At 39.9% G+C, this 19,411-nt stretch overlaps 1 protein-coding gene across 6 annotated transcripts in view; it reads left to right on the forward strand.

Annotated features, from left to right (window-relative positions):
• LOC132834225 (serine/threonine-protein kinase ICK-like) overlaps positions 1-19,411 on the forward strand; it is a 76,273-nt gene that overhangs the window by 35,501 nt on the left and 21,361 nt on the right. For 5 of the 6 annotated variants that reach the window (XM_060852918.1, XM_060852908.1, XM_060852899.1 and 2 more), the window contains 3 exons: positions 3,343-3,514; positions 6,981-7,148; positions 14,890-15,207. In XM_060852918.1, coding sequence (XP_060708901.1) covers positions 3,343-3,514; positions 6,981-7,148; positions 14,890-15,207 — 658 coding nt within the window. The remainder of the gene's footprint in view (positions 1-3,342; positions 3,515-6,980; positions 7,149-14,889; positions 15,208-19,411) is intronic. The other variant, XM_060852934.1, reaches the window with a different exon arrangement.

The raw sequence follows: 19,411 nt of genomic DNA on the forward strand, positions 1-19,411 counted from the left end.
ACCAAATCATAGCACTGTCAAATTTTAAGTAATACTGACAAGTGAATATGCATATATAATTGAAGGCACAGGGAGGTTGTGGAGAAGAGGGGCCTTCAGATTCTTGGGAATGTTTTAAGATCTTCTCTGGGAGGATCGGTTGACAGAGGTGATCAGCAGTCTGACCAGGGTAGTTTAGACATAGTGAGGCCTTGCTGCAGCAAATGAACAGATTCTCTCAAACCTGTAAGGAGTTTGTTTAGTTGCCAACATCAGAAAGGCCAATGTTATGTCAGGATACTGCTATACCACCATCTTTTAACATTGACAGTTTGACACAGGACATTGTTAGCTTCACATAACTAGGCTGCACTATCACCAGTCTGTCCACTTGATGCTGAAATCAGCACGTGCATTTAGTCTGTTATTGCTTCACAAAATCTGACAATACTAAACTAAGAGTTTACCAGGCCTGTGTCCTCAGTATGCTCCTGTAAAGTGGTGAAAAGTAGGCAGCATATGCTAGACTAGAGAAAAAGACAAATAGCTTTCACTTTTGCTATCTCATTTGTATCTTTGACATTCCTTAATAAGGAGCAGTCACCAATTCCAAGTCCTAGACTATGCCAATTCTGTTATTATATGCTCATTACTAAATGATTGCTATCTGCACAAACTTGGCCATGTTCATGGTTAATGACATTGTTAAGGAGATATGTTGTGTGGGAAAGATGTTATTATCTAGAATATTAAATTTTAAAATCAGCTGGACACCTATATCTAGAATGTTTTAGAAAGAGCCCTTGCCATAACAGCAGCAATGTTGCATTTGCAAAGAACCAACTGCTTTAATAGGGATTGGAGGCTTTAAAGCACTCTGCAATGTTTTTGAGGGGCCACATGACCCTGTTTTTGGGTTTTTAAGTAAACATGGCTGTAGACATACAAACTGCCATTAGAAACACCCTTTGTCCTCCTTTCTGGGTGACCTGCCTCCTGGGCATACAAACCTCCACTACAAGAACAAACAAAATACAAAGATAATAGATTCTGAGAGCAGAGAGAGATATCACTGATCACCTTAACCTTTGGAGGATGACTGATTTGAAGAGCAGGATTTTGGGTGAGCAGGAGCAAAAAGCTCAGCTGATCAGGCAAAGGGCACAAAGAAAAGAGATCAAGAAATCGTGCACCTTCACAGCCCACTGAGGCAAATATAGCACAGACTTAGATGCTAGATTCAAATCCAAGCCGCACTTATGATGCTTAATGCAGGATTGACCAACCAAGGTGCAAACCATTATTTGTGAGACCGTTACGAGAAAATGGCCTCGTATTACTTGATGTCAGAGTATTGGGGAACAAGCTAATGTCTAAGTCTACAGGATATGTATGTAAAAGTGTGATAAATGAGATTGGTGAACTGTGCAGACACCAGTGAAGTATTATGATGATTTGGCAATATTGGAGACGTGGCTTTTTTAAAAAAGGGCAGGATTGGGTGTTAAATATTCTCATTACAAGGTGCCCAGGAAAGATGGGGAAACATAGTAATGTGTTTAAGAAGAGCAATATGGTGTTGGAGATGTCCTCGAGTCAAGAACAGAAATTAGATATAAGACAAAAATCTAAATCTCCTTGGATAGTGACAGTGAAAGAGAATAAAATAAGAGAAGAAAATGTATGAGGGGGAGCGAAGGAGAGATGATTTTACAAGTCATTATGAAAGGAAAAGTAGATGAGATTCTGGATGGGCTAAATAATAAAGGCATTAGTAAACTGGTTGTGCTTAAAGTTGATAAGTCATCAGAGTCCGATGAGATGCATTCAAGGATACAGAAAGAAGTTGCGGGGGGGCAAATTTCAGAGGTCTTGACCATAATCTTTAAATCTTCCATAGATACACGAATGCTGCTAGAGGACTGGAGCTTAGCCAATATTATGTCCTTTATTCAAAAATACCTATGCGGCTCCCTAGTTTACGAATATCCAACTTATGAATGCTCAATAATGAGCACAAACTCATAACAGGGGTCAATTTTAAAGACTTGACATACAAACATTTTGTGTACTTATGAGTAACTGATTTACGTTGTCCTGCATTGTGTTCTGATTTGTGTACAAATTGACTTACGAACAGACGCCAGAACGTAATCCATTCACAACTTGGGGACTGCCTGGTGAGGATAAGCAACAGTTAGTTAAACTTCAGTGGTGGGAAAATGATAGTTTAGGGCCCAATTAACAGTCACTTAGACAAATCTGGTTTAATTAAGGTGAAGTGGCAACATGGAAGTGAAATCTGTAGAGTGTGGGGTGACAGTGAGCAGTAGTGAATGATTTTGTTTTGGTCTGGGGAATGATGCAGGGGTCTGCTTTTTGTTGATTTATTTCAATTACCTTGATTTTGTAAATGGGACATGATTTCAAGAAAACTGGGAAAAAAATAGAGCGAATGGTGATGGTCATAGGTTGGCAGAATGGATGGACAGTGAGGAGATGAAATTTAATTCTGTGTGGAGTTTGCATGGTCTCCCCATGTCTGTGTAGATTTCCCCTGGGTGCCCTGTTTTCCTCCCACAGTTCAAAGATGTGCACATTAGGTGGATTGGCCATGCTAAATTGCTTTGTAGTGTCTGGGGATTTGCACGCTTAGTGGATTAAACATAGTAAATGTGGGGTTAAAGGGATAAGGTGAGAGTTCTGGGTCTAGATGGGAAACTCTTGGGAGGTTTGGTGCAGACTTGATAGGCCAAATGGACTCTTTCTTCACTGAGGATTGTATGATTCTAGAACCTTGAAGTGATTCCTGGTCTTTCCTACTGAAATGAAAGGCAATATAAAATTCCAAGTATTGTACTCTGTGGAGTACAATAACAGAGGAACCTGTGGGTATATCTGTGCAAACTATTAGGGTTGAAAGAATCAATAGTGCACATGGGAAATAAGGACAGCACAGCAGCAGCTGTGTTATTGTATACCTGGTTGGATCTCATCTGGATTATTGTCCATTTCTGGACACCCTACTTTGGGAAGTCAATTTAACTAGTAATTTTAAGCATGCTTGGAACTTTTCTACTTGCAGTCTGGAATTGTTGTGTTTCTATTGCACATTCTCATCTGTTGGATTCTAAATGATTCTATAAAACTAATTCCAAAGGATTTTGTCATGAAGATCAGAGACGTGTAAGAGTAGTGGCCTTGTATTTACCAGCAGGTGGAGTAAGTGCTCTTCAAAAGGAGCCAAAATGTCCAATGAATTAAATTTTAATTTGGGAAGGAACAAATCATAGTAATCACAGTATTTCCTTGTTAGGTTATGTCCTCTATGACTTGTCTAATTGTTTTATTTTTTGTTTAAAGGTACAGAGCACCTGAAGTTCTTCTGCGCTCAACAAATTACAGTTCTCCTATTGATGTATGGGCAGTTGGTTGTATTATGGCAGAACTCTACACATTAAGACCTCTCTTTCCTGGCTCCAGTGAAATAGATGAGATTTTCAAAATTTGCCAAGTTTTAGGAACCCCTAAAAAGGTGTGAAACAGTAACGAAGTGCTGGCATTTACTTTAATTGAAAAGTTACAATGTAGATAAATTTAGGATATATGGTTGGCATGGACAGTTGGACCGAAGTGTCTGCTTCCATGCTGTACAACTCTGTGACTGTATGTTTGTGCCCATAGCATATGTCATCAATATTTCTCTTCAATCTGACTCTTTCCACAATAAAGTAATGGTGTTTGATTGATGTCAAACTTGAATGTTACTGGGGATAAGGAAAACCTTGGAGATGTGTGTAGTTCTGCAATATTTTTTGCTGGTTCACACTTTTTTACTTGGTTTCAATATCTTTAAATTGTGTGCAGTAAAGGAAAAGGAAACAGCTAGCATGTATTTATTGTGACTAGCTTTTCTTTAAAATGTATTATGTGTTGTACTGCAGCAACCATTCTCTTATGGTTGCAAGGATAGCTAAATTTGCATGCTACTTAACCCTTCACTTCAAGTTTACATCCTCTCGCCCATTTCCAGTGTCAAGGCTTCTTGACTTTTCACCTGAATCTGACTACCTGGAGGGCAGTTCAATGCCCCATGGGGCAGGAAAGTGACTCAGTGGTTAGTAGTGCTGTTGACAGCGCCAGGGTCCTGGGTTCAATTCCACCCTTGGCGACTGTGTGTGGAGTTTGCATATTCTGTGTGGGTTTCCTCCCAGTGTCTGCATGAGATTTCTCTGAGTACTCTGGTTTCCTCCCATATTCCAAAGATGTGTGGGTAAGGTGGATTGGCTGTGATAAATTGCCCATAGTATACGGAGATGTGCAGGGTTACAGGGAGTTGTTGTGGGAATGTTGGGTGGATCCATGTGGGATGCTCTTCAAAGTCAGTGTGACTCTATGGGCCATATGGCGTGCATCTACACCATAGGATTTCTATGATTTTCAATGGTGACAGCCACTTATTGACTAAATGCAGGGCTTTTGTCCTTTCCTTCTCAGGTCTATTCAATAGGCTACGGCCTGTATTAAGTCTCCAGTTGTTCCTTTTGTTTATTTATCTTTAATATGATGTTTGTTTTCATATCTATCCGTAGCTTCACCCCATCTTGCCTTTTTAACTGCTGTTACATATACTCAGGTCTTCTCTTATTTGTTTGCTGCTTTTAAAAAGAGTAAATGTTGCAATATTCAGGTCCGGCAGCATTTGTTTTAAGGGAAGCTTATAATATTTCAGGTTGATGGCTTTTCAGCTGAACTGGAATAAGTTCTGAATTAAGCGAAAGTTAGAAGTGCAATAATTTGTGTCAGTCAAGGGGAAGTGTGAGAGTAAAAGACAATGTCCCTGGATGGAAGGCAGGAGGATTAAATGATGAAAAAATATGAAAGCAAGAAAAAAACCCAGTGAAACTTTAAAAAAAAAAGTGGCAGAACTTATGATCTGCAAGTTCAACACAGCCTGGAAAGCTTTAAAATACCTATTCAAATGATGTAGTTCTGTACCTTGTCCATTGGAATGCTGCAGTGATCAATGTCAATATGGAATCAAAGCGGCAAATTGCAATTTTAAGTATCCACAAACTTGGGATCAATTTGTGGATTGAATCAGTGTTCTGCAAAGAGGTTTCACATCTGGGTTTGGTCTCCAATGTTGAGAAGTACCATGAACAGAGAATACAGAATATTAACTTGAGGCACTAGGTTTGTATCAGTTGGAGTTTAGAGTAAGAGTGAATTGATTGAAAAATACAATATCCTCATGCATCTCAATAAGGTATCTGTATAAAGGACGTTTTCTCTTCTGGCAGAATCTGGAACTAGGGTTATTTATAAAAATCAGCAGTCACCAATTTTGTAATTTATAGCATAAATTTTTTTCACTCGGAGGGTCATGAATCTTTAGAACTCTGTTTTATCACCTTTTCATGGAGAGAGTTCTTGAATATTTTTAGGGCAGAGGTAAGGAGCTCGTTGTTCAGCAAGGGGATGAAAGGTTATTGGAGGTAGGTGGGAATATAGATCTGAAGTTACAATTCAATTGACCATGATCATCTTGAATGGTGAAGCATGCTCAAGGAGCTGAATGATCCATTCATGCTCCTGATTTGTTTGTTCATATGTATGAATTGCATATTAATTGCATTTTCATCAGGAGGCAGTGCCTGAGGCCTTTTTGACATGGAGCAACTGTCTGTGTGGAGTTTGTACATTCTCCCCATGTCTGCATGGGTTTCCTCTGGGTGCTCTGGTTTCCTCCCATAATCCAAAGATGCACGGGTTAGGTGGATCGGCCATGTTAAATTGCCCATTGTGTTCAAGGGTGTGTAGGTTAGGTGCATTAGTTAGGGGTAAATGTAGGATAATAGGGTAGGGGAATGGGTTGTGTGGGTTGCTCTTCGGATGATCGGTGTGGACTTGTTGGGTTGAAGGGCCTGTTTCCACATTGTCCCAGAATCTCAGAAATCCCTACAATGAAGTATTAAAAGGGCAGGTGTTGCATCATAGCATGTCTCCTTTTGTTTCATTTTTTGCTTTATTTTGTGTTTCTGTTTTCATTTTTGTTCATCATCATTCACATCTTCTCTAAACATATCTTGTTGCTTCTTTGCTTCGCTCATAATAGCTTAATTTTGATTTACACAATTAACTTTTGTCATTTAGTCTCATCTACCCTCCTCACTATCCTGGATCTCCCCTAATCTTTTCCCCACTCTCCTTCACTAATAGTGCATTCTTTCATGGGATTTTAGCATCATTGGCTAGGCTGCTTTTGTTGCCCATCCGAATTACTCTTGAGAAGATAGTGGTGAGCCACTTTCTTGATCTACAGAAACCCAGGTGGTATAGGAACAGTGCAGGGCTGTTTAAAAAGTGAATTTTAGTATTTTGATCCAGAAACTATGAATTACAATATAGTTCCAAGGCTATTGGTGTGCCAGTTAGGATTTTGCAAGTGATGTTCCCACATATCTGTCCTTCTACTTGGTAAGTGTTTAGAGTTTGGAAGAGGCTGATAAGGAGCCTTGTCGACTTCCTGCTGAGCACATTGCTGCCACTGTGTTAGTGGGTCAGGAACTCAGTGTTTAAAGTGAGGATGGAATTCCACTCAAGTGGATTGCTTTGTCCTGGATTGTGTTGATTTTCTTGAGTGATGTTGAAGCTGCTGGGAACTGATTGCATCTCTAATTTTTTCAGAATCTGATGAAAGGTTATCAGTCTTGAATATTAACTCTCTCACTTGTTGGGCCGAATGCTGATGCAGGTTTTATTTCCAATGGTTTCTATTTTACCTGAAATTATTTCAAATATGCTATTTTGCTTTTATGTTGGTTTACTGCTTGTTCTTTGGACCCACTATTCCCAGCAGTCTTTCAGCCACTATTGAGTTTGGAAATTGTAATATGGGAGATAAGAAAAATTTAACTTGTAACACGTAACATTTTGCTCTTATAATGTGAATTACCCTGCTTTTACTTCATCAGATAATTTTATATTTGTCATCTTAGAATAATTGGTCAGAAGGCTATCAGCTTGCAGCAGCCATGAATTTCCGTTGGCCTCAGTGTGTCCCCAATAACCTCAAGACTTTGATTCCCAATGCAAGTAGTGAAGCTATTCAACTCATGAGAGATATGCTCCAATGGGACCCAAAAAAGCGACCAACTCCAAGCCAGGTGAGTTTTCAATCAAATAGAGAAACTACAGTTTAAGTACTCAGTACTAATGTTTGTATAAAGTTGTTTAACTTGTAGTTACCTTGAGGGAATGGTTAAAAAGTTGAACCTTGCAAAACTGAAAGAGCTCTTTCAGCTCATTTCACTAGATTTGTCAAACATCATCAAATTTGTCCAGCTCATGTTGAAATGATAGGAGTACATTTTCATTTCTTTTGTCTGCACGTGAAACTTGTATTTTGATAAAGTGATGGAATTAAATCTATCTAGTTCTGCATGTAATCCTTGCATTTTCTTTAGTGATTGGTTAATTTACTTCAGTGTGGAGTCACTATGTGTTGCAGTTTTCTTAGAAGATTGAAACGGTCAATACTGTTGGAAAATTAGATTAGTTAGGAAGAAGAGCAAAAAAGACTGCAGTCATACAAATCATACTGCAGAGGGTGCCAGAAGACATTGGAGCAGAAGAAAGCCATTCAAGAACTGCTTTGCTCTTCCAGCACTACTAATCCAGAATCATGAAACATTAGTATGGACATTTTTAAAAACAATTTGCTGGGGTTCATTTCTTGAGATATAGCACTGAAATGCAGAGAAATTATGTTAAATTTGTTACAATCCCTGATTACATCATACTTGTGAACTGTGCACTGTTTTAACCTTCATGTTCATAACATGGAAGCATTGAAAACAGAAGGGTTCAGGGATAATTACAGAACTGGGTGATTGCGCAGATCACAAAAGGCTGAAATAGGCTCTTACTCAAATAAAGATGGTTGATGGATCCAGTGACTGTTTTGAAAATTAAAGGGTAAAGGCTTGAGAGCAAGACTCTCGTAGTTTTACTGTTAGGATTAGATAAGATTGGGGGGGGGATTTGTGGAGTAAAATGTCAGATGTAACGATTCACTTGAATGCCCTGTTTCTGTGCTGTACGTTGTGTAACTCAGTGCTTCGTCACAGGTAGAAAAAGAAATGTTGACACCTGCCATTAGATTTTTCTCCATAAACTATGTAAGAATAATAGGGTGGTTATGGTAGAGGATTTTAACTTTCCAAACATAGACTGGGACTGCCATAGTGTTTGTTATGGGTTTAGATGGAGAGGAATTTGTTACGTGTACCAGACAATTTTCTGATTCAGTGTGTGGATGTACCTACTAGAGAAGGTGCAAAACTTTACCTACTCTTGGGAAATAAAGCAGGGCAGGTGACTGAGGTGTCAGTGGAAAAGCACTTTGGGGCCAGCAACCATAATTCAATTAGATTTACAATAATAATGGAAAAGGACAAACCAGATCTAAAAGTTGAAGTTCTAAATTAGAGAGGGGCCAATTTTGACAGTATTAGGCAAGAACTTTCAAAAGCTGATTGGAGGCAGATGTTCGTGGGTAAAGGGATGGCTGGAAAATGAGAAGCCTTCAGAAATGAGATAATGAGAATGCAGAGGAAGTATATTCCTGTTAGGGTGAAAGGAAAAGCTGGTAGGTATAGGGAATACTGGATGACTAAAGAAATTGAGGGTTTGGTTAAGAAAAAGAAGGAAACATATGTAAGGTATAGACAGGATAGATCGAGTGAATCCTTAGAAGAGTATAAAGGCAGTAGGAGTACACTTAAGAGGGAAATCAGGAGGGCAAAAAGGGGACATGAGATAACTTTAGCAAATCAGGTTAAGGAGAATCCAAAGGGTTTTTACAACTATATAAGGATAAAAGGGTAACTAGGGAGAGAATAGAGAAATCAGGAAGGCGGCCTTTGTGTGGAGCCGCAGAGAATGGGGGAAGATACGAAATGAGTATTTTGCATCAGTATTTACTGTGGAAAAGGATATGGAAGATATAGAATATAAGGAAATAGGTGGTGACATCTTGAAAAATATTACAGAGGAGGAAGTGCTGGATGTCTTGAAACGCATAAAGGTGGATAAATCCCCAGGACCTGATCAGGTGTACCCTAGAACTCTGTGGGAAGCTAGAGAAGTGATTGGGTCCCTTGCTGAGATATTTGTATCATCGATAGTGACGGTGAGGTGCACAGAAGACTGGAGGTTGGCAAACGTGGTGCTACTGTTTAAGAAGGGTAGTAAGGACAATCCAGAGAACTATAGACTGGTGAGCCTGACATCGGTGGTAGGCTAGTTGTTGGAGGAAATCCTGAGAGACAGGATGTACATGTATTTGGAAAGGCAAGGACTGATTAGGGGTTGTCAACATGGCTTTGTGTGTGGGAATCATGTTATAGACTTTATTAAGGTGTTCGACAAGGTTCCCCATGGGAGACTGCATAGCAAGGTTAGATCTCATGGAATACAGGGAGAATTAGCCATTTGGATACAGAACTGGCTCAAAGTTGGAAGAGGGTGGTGGTGGAGGGTTGTTTTTCAGACTGGAGGCCTGTGACCAGTGGAGTGCCACTAGGATAGGTGATGGGTCCTCTACTTTTTGTCATTTACACAAATGATTTGGATGCGAGCATAAGTGATACAGTTAGTAAGTTTGCAGATGACACCAAAATTGGAGGTGTAGTGGATAGCGATGGGGAATACCTCAGATTACAACAGGATCTGGACCAGATGGGCCAATGGGCTGAGAAGTGGTAGATGGAGTTTAATTCAGATAAATGCAAGGTGCTGCATTTGGGAACGCAAATATTAGCAGGACTTGTACACTTTTTTTTATAGATATTTTTATTGGGAATTTAACATTTTGACAAATTTACAAAAATAAGCAGAATTTTCAAGCACAAACATTAATATAAAAATAGATCTTAAATATATAATCATCAAAATTCAACTAATCTACAATCATTCAGAGTGTATAGTTGAGTCGCTTACATCCTTCAAATAAGAGAAAATGTTCTCTAATACACTCATAACAGTATGATAAAAAGGAAGTTATTTCCAAACAATAAGAACAAAAAAAAATTAAACATGTTTGAATGGAGATCTTCCCCCTTGTTCTCAGGGGGCCTTACTACCTTTCCAACGTTCCACCATATCCTCTCCCAAACAGTGTCCCACCCTCAACCCGGGCGCTCCTTAATAGGATTTAGATATAATACCGAGCTAGAGTTAACAGTGAGTGCCGCACCCCCACCCCTCCCCACCCATACCTGAGTATATCTGCTAGCATCAATGCCACGTGCAAACACACATAACTATAAAATTACAACTCCAACAGATTACAGTTAAGTATAATAGCATAGCAAGGAAGACAACCTCGCTCTGAGGCAAAAGTAAAGTAGAATAAAGTATCCATTTCTCCCCACGGAGTGTGGGAGAGGCAAGCCAACATAAATTGTCTCTTACGATTTATTTAACCGAGTCTAAAAGTTTCTTGGCCTCTTCCGATGATCTAAAATTATACTCGGATCCTTCGTGGGTAAAGCATAACGTCGCTGGGTAGCGTAAGGTGTATTGAATATTTAAGTTCCTTAGACATTTCTTCACCTCATCAAACGCCTTCCTCCTTCATGCCAAAGCCGGGGAGAAGTCCTGAAATAACATAATCTTGGATCCTTCATGAATCATAGCTTTAGGATCCTTTCCAAGCTTTCTGGAGGCATCCAGGAGTATCTGCCTCTCCCTATAACTCTGAAGCCGGAACAGGACCGGGCGTGGGCGCTGGTTTGGGCCAGGTCTGCGTACTGTGACCCGGTAGGCTCACTCCACCCTTACCCGGTCAGTTTCAGCCCCCAGGTTTAAAAGCTGGGGCAGCCATCGCTCCAGAAATGCTGCTAACTGTCCTTTCCCTTCTTGTTCTTGAAGGCCCAGCAACCGAATATTCTTTCTCCGATTTCTGTTGTCAATATCATCCATGTAGATTTCAAAGGCCCGGACTCTCTGCCCCAGAGCTCGCACCTGTTCTGCAGCTGTTTGAGCTGCAGCCTTGGAGGTCGTGGCCTTTAGTTCCGCCCCCTCCACTCGGCCCTGCAATTCTCCGATAGAGTGATTCTGTTTCTGCAGCTTTTCTTCGAATGCATTCCATCTCTGTCGGGATTCTGCGATGAAATTGACGAGTGTTGATTCCAATCTAGCAATCACCTCTATAAGGCCTGTTTTTACATCAGCTGCAGCCGGAGGAGAGGAGGGTGGGGGAGGGGTCTTTGTTTTCTGAGAGCTGCGGGGTCCCTTTGATTTACTCATTATCCACTCAGTATTAGACTGTTTAAATATAATATTCAGCAGCTAATTAAGATTAAAGAAATTTTTTGGGTGGTTTGGCAAGTGTGGTGGGGGCAGGAAACCCACTTTTCCCAGGTTTTGGGAAGGGCTCTGTAGACTCAGACTTGCTGAGTCGCCGCCATCTTGGATCTCCAGGACTTGTACACTTAATGGTAAGGACCTAGGGAGTGTTGCTGAACAAAGAGACCTTGGAGTGCCAGTTCATAGCTCCTTGAAAGTAGAGTCGCAGGCAGATAGGATAGTGAAGAAGGAGTTTCGTATGCTTTCTTTTATTGGTTAGAGTATTGAGTACAGGAGTTGGGAGGTCATGTTGCGGCTGTACAGGACATTGGTTTGGCCACTGTTGGAATATTGCATGCAATTCTGGTCTCCTTCCTATCGGAAAGGTGTTGTGAAACTTGAAAGGATTCAAAAAAGATTTACAAGGATGTTGCCAGGGTTGGAGGATTTGAACTATCGGGAGAAGCTGAACAGGCTGAAGCTGTTTTCCCTGGAGCGTCAGAGGCTGAGGAGTGACCTTTATAGATGTTTACAAAATTATGAGGGGCATGAATAGGGTAAATAGGCGAAGTCTTTTCCCTGGGGTTCAGGAGTCCAGAACTAGAGGGCATAGGTTTAGGGTGAGAAGGGGAAGATATAAAAGAGAGCTAAGGGGCAACTTTTTCACGCAGAGGGTGGTACGTGTATGGAATGAGTTGTCAGAGGAAGTGGTGGAGGCTGGTACAACTGCAACATTTAAGATGCATTTGGATGGGTATATGAATAGGAAGGGTTTGGAGGGATATAGGCCGGATGCTGGCAGGTGGGTCTAGATTGGGTTGGGATATCTGGTCGTCATTGACAGATTGGATCGTAGGGTCTGTTTCCATGCTGTGTACATCTTTATGACTCTACGCAGTTTAATCCTTATGTGTCCTTCTTGCTCCCTTAGTCTTCAATATTAACTTTCAGTAAATCTCCTGCAATTATAAATACCTGATCAATTCTGCTTAGTAGCAGTTTGTGGCAGAGAATGCTTTCTGGTCAACTTTAATAAACTTGTGATCTTTGTTATCCTGATGCTGGATCAGTTTAGGCAGTCCTTCGCCATTGACTTTAAATCCCTTTTATGTTCTTGAAGACTTCAAATTAGAATTGTCCTTAAGTTTTTCCACCATACTATTTGACCTTCTCGAGCCTTTCTCTCTCTCTAAAATTGGGAGTTTGTAACTTTTCTAACATCCTCATGAATCTAAACCTCCTTTGTTTTTCTGTTTATAGCTTTCTGAAAACACATACAAAACTATCCACTTAACTCGACCTGCTCAATTGAGGCCTTTTTCATGCTCAGTATCATGTTTTTGATTTTGTATTTTACAACTTTAGGTACAATAACTGTCTTTTATATCGCGTCTTCTCCTTGTACTCCCTCCATTAACATCGATTTGCACAAGGTTTGAATTCTATTCACATTTAATTTGCTTTTCTCCTTCTTTCCGAAAATGATATCCCAGTGGTATAGTGGATAGCACTGCTGCCTGTGACCTGGGTTTGATTCCAGCCTTGGGGACTGTGCAAACTCCACACAAACATTCTCCCCATGTCTGCGTGGGTTTTCTCCCACATTCCAGGGATGTGCAGTTAAATGAATTAACCATGGCAAAAACCCTATTTGAGGTTAAGGGGCTAGGGTCTGGTGTTGGTCAGTGTGGACTCAATTGGCTGAATGGCTTCATGCAACACTGTAAGGATTCTTTGAATCTATGAAAATGTATTCACACTCAGATTTTGAAGTTTTGCATTTTCTCCTGAATTTTCCACAGGAAAGCGCTCAGGGATCATGTTTTCAAAAGCAAAATGGAAGATTGGGTCTGTAATTTGGTTTTATTAGCTTTCCTCCAATAGTAGTTAATATTTTTCCTTTTTGTCCTCGTATCCTCCACTCTGCACTGCATAGAATTGACAACATACATCCATTACAAGTTCAAGCTGCTTAATCCAGTTTGAAATTGGTATTTTCCATTTAATTGTCGATCCGAAGGAATTCTGTGTTATATCCCATTTTTTGAAGATTAATAAATGTAACCTGTTATGCAAGCATACTTGTCACCAATCGAATTGTATATGTGTTTCAGATTAAAAATTCAATGTTTTCAGTTGTGATGTAGACTGAGAGATTGTGTATATTTTAATATTTGTAAGTTTGGATTTTTAAATTTGGATTAGTGACATTTTTTCTGTTTTGAAAGGATCAATGATTAACTTGTCAAGGAGTTAGTTTGGAATTAATGGGAGTATATTTCTAGTGTTTCAGCATTTTTAAAAGGCATATTGTGTATCTGTTCGTTTGTTTTGTCTGTTCTATTTTAACTTCATTTTCATTGCTTTGTAAGTATTAGTTTTATTGTTGAAACCAAATCAGCAACATTGGGTGTTTATGTTTCAGTGAGAGATCACCTTGTTAAACTAAAACAAAACAAAAAAATGATCTATCAAACCAGAATCTGACTTGTCCAGTTATAACATGAGTTAAAATTGTGACATCATTGTGTGGTTTAATATTAATGAACCTGTATGTGGAGTTGATATTTCTTTTGACTGCTGTGTTTTTGAATGTTATTGGTATTGATTCCTGATCTTCTGTGTAGCATTTGAAAGTGCTAGAGTAAATGACAATTCATTTGATACATTTTCCTACGTTTAAGCTTGAGTTTACCTATAAAGCTTTATAGCAACCAAGAGTAGCTATTCATGTAGCTGAAGTCTTTGCTATTGTTCCAATTTTGTATGTATGCCCTTTTTTAGTAGCAGGTTCTCTCGTTTGACTGAAGGGCGGCACGGTGGCACAGTGGTTAGCACTGCTGCCTCACAGCGCCTGAAGACCCGGGTTCAATTCCCGACTCAGGCGACTGACTGTGTGGAGTTTGCACGTTCTCCCCGTGTCTGCGTGGGTTTCCTCCGGGTGCTCCGGTTTCCTCCCACAGTCCAAAGATGTGCGGGTCAGGTGAATTGGCCATGCTAAATTGCCCGTAGTGTTAGGTAAGGGGTAATGTAGGGGTATGGGTGGGTTTCGCTTCGGCGGGTCGGTGTGGACTTGTTGGGCCGAAGGGCCTGTTTCCACACTGTAAGTCTAATCTAATCTAAATAGCTTTTGCTACATTGTTTAGTTATTTTGAAATAAGGCAGTTTAATTTTTTTTAATTCCGTCTGAGTGGTGTTGTAGGAACTTGACTGATGTGACTTCTGTTCTCATATATATTGATCATAACTCTGTAGATTGGGACATGGTGAGATTTAAAAGGATGTCCCTTTCTTTGCAAACTTAGAAACTGGCCATCCATTGAACTACTCGGATCAAAGCACCATCATAGCTAAATCCTTCCAGATGAGATGAAGCAGTTCCAAATGAGTGTAAATTGAGAAGCATCACTGTGACAATTTGCTTGCATCAGCTAACTATCTATATTAAAGATTTAATAATCTACCCTTCTGGTTTTGGTAAATTGCATAATTTGCCCATTGAGCCTTCATTGGTAAGTATTCATAATGATCTTGTCCAATCCTTTGCATTTGTAGGCACTACGTTATCCCTATTTCCATGTTGGTCAAGCTTTGGGAACTCCTCAGCAAGTACAAGAATATGGAAGGCAGCAAAGAGAAACACAGTACAAACATTCAGTTAATCAGTTGAAGCCTGTGCCTCCACCTCAGCCCCCACCTCAGCATCATCCTCGCCCACCTTCAAGGCCACTTCAACAGATTACACCCTCTCAGCATCAATTATGTGCAAGGCAAACAGATCCAGCACCTCGTTCACTTGACAGAGAAAACCAAGGTGAACAAGAGAAACCCCATCAAAATCATCTTCCTTCAATAAATACCAAAATATCTCAGGTTGGATTTTATGCATTTAATGTAAAAAAAAATTATTTTGTTGTGGTGAATTTGCCATTATCTGTTTAATGCTAGAGATGTATCTGATTAGATCATTTTTATTATAGTTTTACACAATACAAATAGCGACCATAGCAAAAATGGACCTATGATCCAAAGTATGCTGCATGATTTCTATATTCTGGAGTAAAGTTTTTGATCTGCACTCTTTTTGTAAATCTGTTCTTGGTTTGTGGACTCGCTCCTGAAGATTTTTGGTGTTTAAGAATTTTACACAATTCTAATGTCAACATTAAATTAGAAATATGATATTTCACAATTAAATATGTATGATTAGACCAATTACAATTAAAATGCAATCAGATTTCAAGTTTTATTTACAATCCGTCTTTTATGGGAATTAAAAGGGATAATGTTTGATTACTTCTTTATCACATTTTTTAAAGTGCAAGTGTTCATGATATTTTCAGCCTTGTTAGGTTGCTCTGATGGCATCATACTCCATTTTAAGCACCACAAGCACTTTTGTGATGGATTATTTGAAGTCATTACTGAACTAAGGTGCATTTTGTTATGTACTGTATTATAGTGTAACTTAAAAGACTAAAATTGAATCAGTAAATACTCTTTGAAATGCAGCACCATTTGAGAGACGTGCAGTGTCCACTTTTCAAGTGAAGTTTGTTAATCTGAGGACTTTTTTATTCTAACTGAAGTTGTAAACATTGCAGTCCTAATCATAGTTTCAAATTTGTCTACTTGCTATGGTGCATTTTATTCTTTATGCTATGTTAGATGCAATCAGTGACATCATTGTGCTCAAGTCGTTAACTACTTTTTTACTTGCTGTCATCATTGAATCCCTGTATGAATGTTTATACGTATGCTGTAAGCACTCAGTGTTAATTGTCTGCTATATCTCTTGATGCTCCCTTGTGCCAGTTGACAGGTAATCTGGCAGCCAGTTTTGGATGAGATACCATAACTATAGTCTTTAACTTCACAATTTTCTTAGCTTTTCCACTGATTCGATTCTCTTCTGCTCAGTGCCTCTGGTTGAACTAGACTGTTAACAATCTTGAGATTCTGTCCAGCTGTGATCTGACCATCTGGCCCATGTCTTCTATCATTCCATCACATTTCCTACCTCCAAGCCTTCCTTAAGGCTATTTTCTTATGAAACTTTATCTCAAAATTCAACTATTGAATGCAGTTCTTCAGTTTAAAATCACATACTTGTGTGCATTTCTTAGCTACTCATCCCTAACTTTCTCTGTTTCTCCAACTCTGTTCTCTTGTTCATTTCCTGTTCACATGACAGCTGTACAATTGGTGATATAAGGGACCATTCTTTGAATTTGCTTTCCTATACATTTTGAGAGGGCTAATAAGGCAAGTGAATGGTAGGACCATTGGAAGCACAGAGGATCAATGGGACCTTGATGTGCATGCCCGTACATCCCTGCATTGATAAGATAGTTAAAAAGGCATATGAGGTACTTGCCTTTATTAGTCAAGGCCTCGCATACACAAGCAAGAAGGTTATGATGGAAGTTGTGTAACATTTGTTAGGCCACAGATTGAGTGCAGTGTGAAGTGTTGATTGCTATGTTATAAGAAAGATGTGCTTGCACTAGAAGGGGTGCAGAAGAGATTTACCAGGATATTGCCTCAGCTTGAGCAATTCTGCTATAAAGAGAATCTAAATAGGTTGAGATTATTTTCCTTAGAGCTCTGAAGGCTGAGGGATGATCTGATTGAGGTATACTAAGTTGTGAGGGGAAAAGATAGTATATACAAGGGAGAAATCTGCCCTCTTTCATAGAGGGGTCAGTAACCAGAAATCTCACCTATAAGGAAAGAAACAGGAGGTTTTATGGGGAGTTGAGGAAAAAGTTTTTTTATCCAAAATGTTGTGGGTATCTGGAATTCGCTTCATAAAAAGGGGGTGGGGGGGTAGAGGCTCGAAACTTTGTCATCCAAATTATTTATTTTAATGAGAATATAGGGGGTATGGTTAGTCAGTTTGTGGATGACACCAAAATTGGTGTAGTGGACAGTGAAGAAGGTTATCTGAGATTGCAAAGCGATCTTGATCAATTGCAACAACGGGCTGAGGAGTGGCAGATGGAGTTTAATTTGGATAAATGCGAGGTATTGCATTTTTGTGAAACGAACAAGGACAATACTTATACAATTCATCGTAGAGCCCTGTTGTGGTATTGTAGGACAGAGAGATTCAGGAGTTCAAATACATTATTCTTTGAAATTTGTGACACAGTAGTTTATAAAGCATTTAGCACATTTACCTTCATTGCTCAGACCTTTGAGAGTAGAAGTTAGGATATCATGTTGAAGTTGTACTACACATTGGTGAGGCCTCTTCTGGCGTAGTGTATGCAGTCTGGTCACCCTGTCGTAGGAAGGTTTTTATTAAATTGGAGAGGGTCAGAAATGAATTACCAGGATGTTGCCCGTAAATGGAGTGTTTGCATCATAAAGATAGGCTGGGACATTTTTCACCGGAGCATAGGAGGTTGAGGATTGACTTTCTAGAATTTTATCAAATTTTGAGGGGCGTAGAAAAGGTGAATAACAAAGGTCTTTTCCCAGAGATTGGAGAGTTCAAAAACTAGGGACCTTTTTTATGATGAGAGGAGAAAGATTTAAAAAGAACAAGGGGGAAACCTTTTTTCATGCACAGGGTGGTTTGTGTGTGGAATGAACTGCCAGAAGAAGTAGTGGATACAAGTGCAGTTATAACGTTTAAAAGACCTTTTGTAAGGGAAAGGTTTGGAGGGATTTGGGCCAAACACAGGCAAGTGGAACTAGTTTAGTTTGGTAACATAGTTGACATTGACGAGATGGACAGCAAGTTCTGTTTCCATGCTGTATAACTGCATGACTGTATTTAAAACCTCTTTAGTCAAATGCCTGAGATGACCGTGTACAAATCTGGGCCAAGTGTTAGAAAATAGGGTTAGAATAGTTGGAAGTTTGATGACTGACAAGGACACGAAGGATGTCTTCCTATGGTGTACAAACTCTATGCCTCCTCTCCTGGCTTTCAATCCATTGTTCTCTGTCTTCATCTATGTTTCATCATACAAAGTTAAAAATCACACAACACCAGGTTTAATTGGAAGCACACTAGCTTTCGGAGCGGCGCTCCTTCATCAGGTGATAGTGGAGGGCTCAATCCTAACACAGAAATTATAGCAAAAATTTACAGAGTGATGTAACTGAAATTATACATTGAAAAATTGATTGTTAAACCTTTCATCTGTTCAAATACAGTGATAGTTTCACTTCTTTCATGTGTAAATCACAAAACCTTTTAAAAAGTTGCATTCTCAGGTTAGTTGTTCACAATGGCGATAGCTAGACGATATGTTGAAGGTGTTGGCCCCCTGTGTTCTCTGTCTATGCCATGATGTTTAGATTGATTCTAATCTAAAAAGTGAGAGAACGGAGTTTTACATAAATTCATGCGGTTTTTGAGCTCAGTTCTACATGAATGCATACAGTTTTTGAGCAAAGTACAATGTAACCCTGCAAGTACAAATTCACCTCACAAAATATATGTGTGCATGTGGGTCTTTCTGTGTGTGTGTGTGTGTGTGTGTGTGTGTGTGTGTGTGTGTGTGTGTGTGTGTGTGTGTGTCAGTCTGGGTTGGGGGTTGTGAGAGTGAGAAAGTGTGTGTGTGTAGTGAGTGCAGAGTGTCTAAAGTCTGTGAGGGGGTGCATGTGTGAGTGTGGGAGTGTGTGTATCTGTAAGGGTGTGTGCGCGTCTGTGTATATGCGTGTCCATGTGTACGTGTGTGTGTGTGTGTGTGTGTGTGTGTGTGTGTGTGTGTGTGTGTGTGTGTAGTGCAATGGTGGTCACCTGTAACGTGACATGAACCCAAGGTCCCGGTTGAGGCCCTCCCTGTGGGTACCGAACTTAGCTATCAGCCTCTGCTCGTCCACTTTTTTCTGCTGCCTGTCCCGAAGTCCACCTTGGAGGATGGTCACCCGAAGGACCGAGGCTGAATGTCCTGGACCACTGAAGTGCTCCCCAACTGGGAGAGAACCCTCCTGTCTGTTGATTTTGTTGTGCGGTGCCCATTCATCCATGGTCGTAGCCTTTGCTCGGTTTCCCCAATGTACCATGCGTCCAGGTATCCTTGCCTGCAACGTATAAGATAGACAATGTTGGCTGAGT

This window comes from Hemiscyllium ocellatum, chromosome 3 (assembly GCF_020745735.1).
Source record: "Hemiscyllium ocellatum isolate sHemOce1 chromosome 3, sHemOce1.pat.X.cur, whole genome shotgun sequence".
Lineage (NCBI taxonomy): Eukaryota > Metazoa > Chordata > Chondrichthyes > Orectolobiformes > Hemiscylliidae > Hemiscyllium > Hemiscyllium ocellatum.